The 2077-nt window shown below is 37.4% G+C and overlaps 1 protein-coding gene and 1 pseudogene across 5 annotated transcripts in view; one reads left to right on the top strand and one right to left on the bottom strand.

Moving 5' to 3' along the window:
* Positions 1-1381, top strand: part of LOC104717148 (tetratricopeptide repeat protein 1) — a 3499-nt gene extending 2118 nt beyond the window's left edge. For 3 of the 5 annotated variants that reach the window (XM_019231242.1, XM_019231243.1, XM_010434679.2), the window contains 3 exons: positions 522-648; positions 847-960; positions 1075-1381. In XM_019231242.1, coding sequence (XP_019086787.1) covers positions 522-648; positions 847-960; positions 1075-1190 — 357 coding nt within the window. In that variant the 3' untranslated portion in view covers positions 1191-1381. Of the gene's footprint in view, positions 1-11; positions 63-226; positions 410-521; positions 661-729; positions 807-846; positions 961-1074 lie in introns of those variants that run through there. The other 2 variants (XM_019231241.1, XM_019231244.1) reach the window with 2 other exon arrangements.
* Positions 1501-2077, bottom strand: part of LOC104717147 — a 4345-nt pseudogene continuing 3768 nt past the window's right edge.

The following is a 2077-nucleotide window of genomic DNA, read 5'->3' as shown; positions in this document are numbered from 1 at the left end:
CGGAGAAGAAGGAAGAGCTAATGAGTGGAGGAGAAGCCATAACCGACGACGGATCAAACAAGGTGATTCCACTTTGATATCTTTAGGGTTTGGGTTTTAGGGGTTCATTAGCTACTTGTCATGTGAAAGTTTGAACCTTTGGATGAAATTAGTAGAGAAATGCTTTAAAGCTAGTGTTGACAGATATTGAGGATTCGTCTTTTTGTTTGTTTGGTTTGTGTTGAAGGAGAAAGTTATGGCAGAAGCAAATGAAGCTAAAGCGGAAGGAAACAAATTGTTCGTTAATGGCCTTTATGAAGAGGCATTGTCAAAGTATGCTTTTGCTTTAGAGCTTGTGAAGGAGTTTCCTGAGTCTATAGAGCTTCGATCCATATGTCATTTAAACAGCGGTGTATGTTTCCTCAAATTGGTAGGTTCTTTTGCATAAGTGGTCATAATGTTTATTTGGTTACTTCTTGGTCTATTGAATTTCGATTGAAGATGAGTATAGTTGTCAAGATTTCTCTGAAATTTTTGGGCAGTGTAAATATGAAGAAACGATCAAGGAATGCACGAAAGCATTAGAGCTAAATCCTACCTACACTAAGGCCTTGGTTCGAAGGGCAGAAGCACACGAGAAGCTTGAGCACTTCGAAGATGCTGTCACGGGTGAGTTCATGAGTATTTATGCAAGCAATATTCGTCTTTTCCCCTTGAGGTTTACTCATGAAAACAATTTATTAGAATAATTAGCTAGGAGTTCTAGGTTAGTTTCTGGCACTTGTTACAGGATAGATAGTTTTTGGTTGTAGATCAGGTTTATTATTGGAAGAGTTCACACTGAGTCTCTGCTCTTCTCATATGCAGACCTGAAGAAGATCTTAGAACTTGATCCTTCAAGTGATCATGCTAGGAAAGGGATACGACGTCTTGAACCTCTTGCTGCTGAGAAGCGAGAAAAGATGAAAGAAGAGGCTATAAGTAAGTTTTGGGAGTATTTCATCATAAAAGTTGTAGATCTACTACCATCTTGACCTTGAGTGATTCCTTGTGGTTATATATTAACATTGATGTTGAATATATTTGTGTTTGTAGCTAAGCTGAAGGAGATGGGAAATTCGATCTTGGGTCGATTTGGGATGAGTGTGGACAACTTCAAGGCTGTTAAAGATCCCAACACTGGCTCCTACTCTCTTTCTTTCCAAAACTAGTCCTTAATATCGTAGTGGTCTTTGATGTTTTGCTTCTACCACTTAATGTTTAGCAACAATCTGGTTAGTACTGCAATGTGTTATTGTTCTTGGTGCATTGGTACTGCAAAGATTTGGAATTAATATAGCTGTAAATTCAAAATTCAATGTTACAACAATGGATAAATTTCCCTTTTTTCGTGGTTTTTATCGATATGTTGGTGTGATACAGAACGTACAACAAGCTATTTTGGATTCAATTGAATCCCATGAAGAACAAAAAACATCAACGGTCTTGTATAAGAGTTGCAGATTCTGTGTTATAGCATGCTGCTCCAAGTACTCTTTGTAAATTCAAAATTCAATGTTACAACAATGGATAAATTTCCCTTTTCCATGATTCTTATCTGTTTGTTGGTGTGATATAGAACATACAACAAAGCTATATTATAGGATTCAATTGAATCCCATGGAAAAAACCATCAACGGTCCTTTAGACTGTTACAGATTATGTGTTATGGCATGCTGCTCCAAGTACTCTTTGCTGTTCATTTCTGTTAATCTACACAATAAACAAATTCATTTGACGAGTGAGATCCAACAAATCTATATAAGTTTTAGAAATGAACCACGAAGATGTTTGTTACATTACCTACTGATGGTTCGGTCTTTTGCAAAACCTAATTCGTTATCCACACAGAGCTCAGAAACATCGTTCTTTCTTGATCTCGACGATGTTCTTGGAGCTATCGATTTCGCATCTGAGATTGTTACAATCTTTTCCAAGAGTTCTTGAGGACTTGCCTCAGCTGTACACGACAACCTGGCTCTGTTCTCATACATCACCTGCAACTCTTAAACCATAGTTACGTTAGATCTGATGAATGGTTTGGTTGTGTCATCTTGGA

The sequence above is a fragment of the Camelina sativa genome, chromosome 10, assembly GCF_000633955.1.
Source record: "Camelina sativa cultivar DH55 chromosome 10, Cs, whole genome shotgun sequence".
In the NCBI taxonomy this organism is placed as follows: Eukaryota; Viridiplantae; Streptophyta; class Magnoliopsida; order Brassicales; family Brassicaceae; genus Camelina; species Camelina sativa.
Note: the sequence above shows the minus strand (reverse complement) of the source record. Positions and strands in the feature narration are given on the sequence as shown.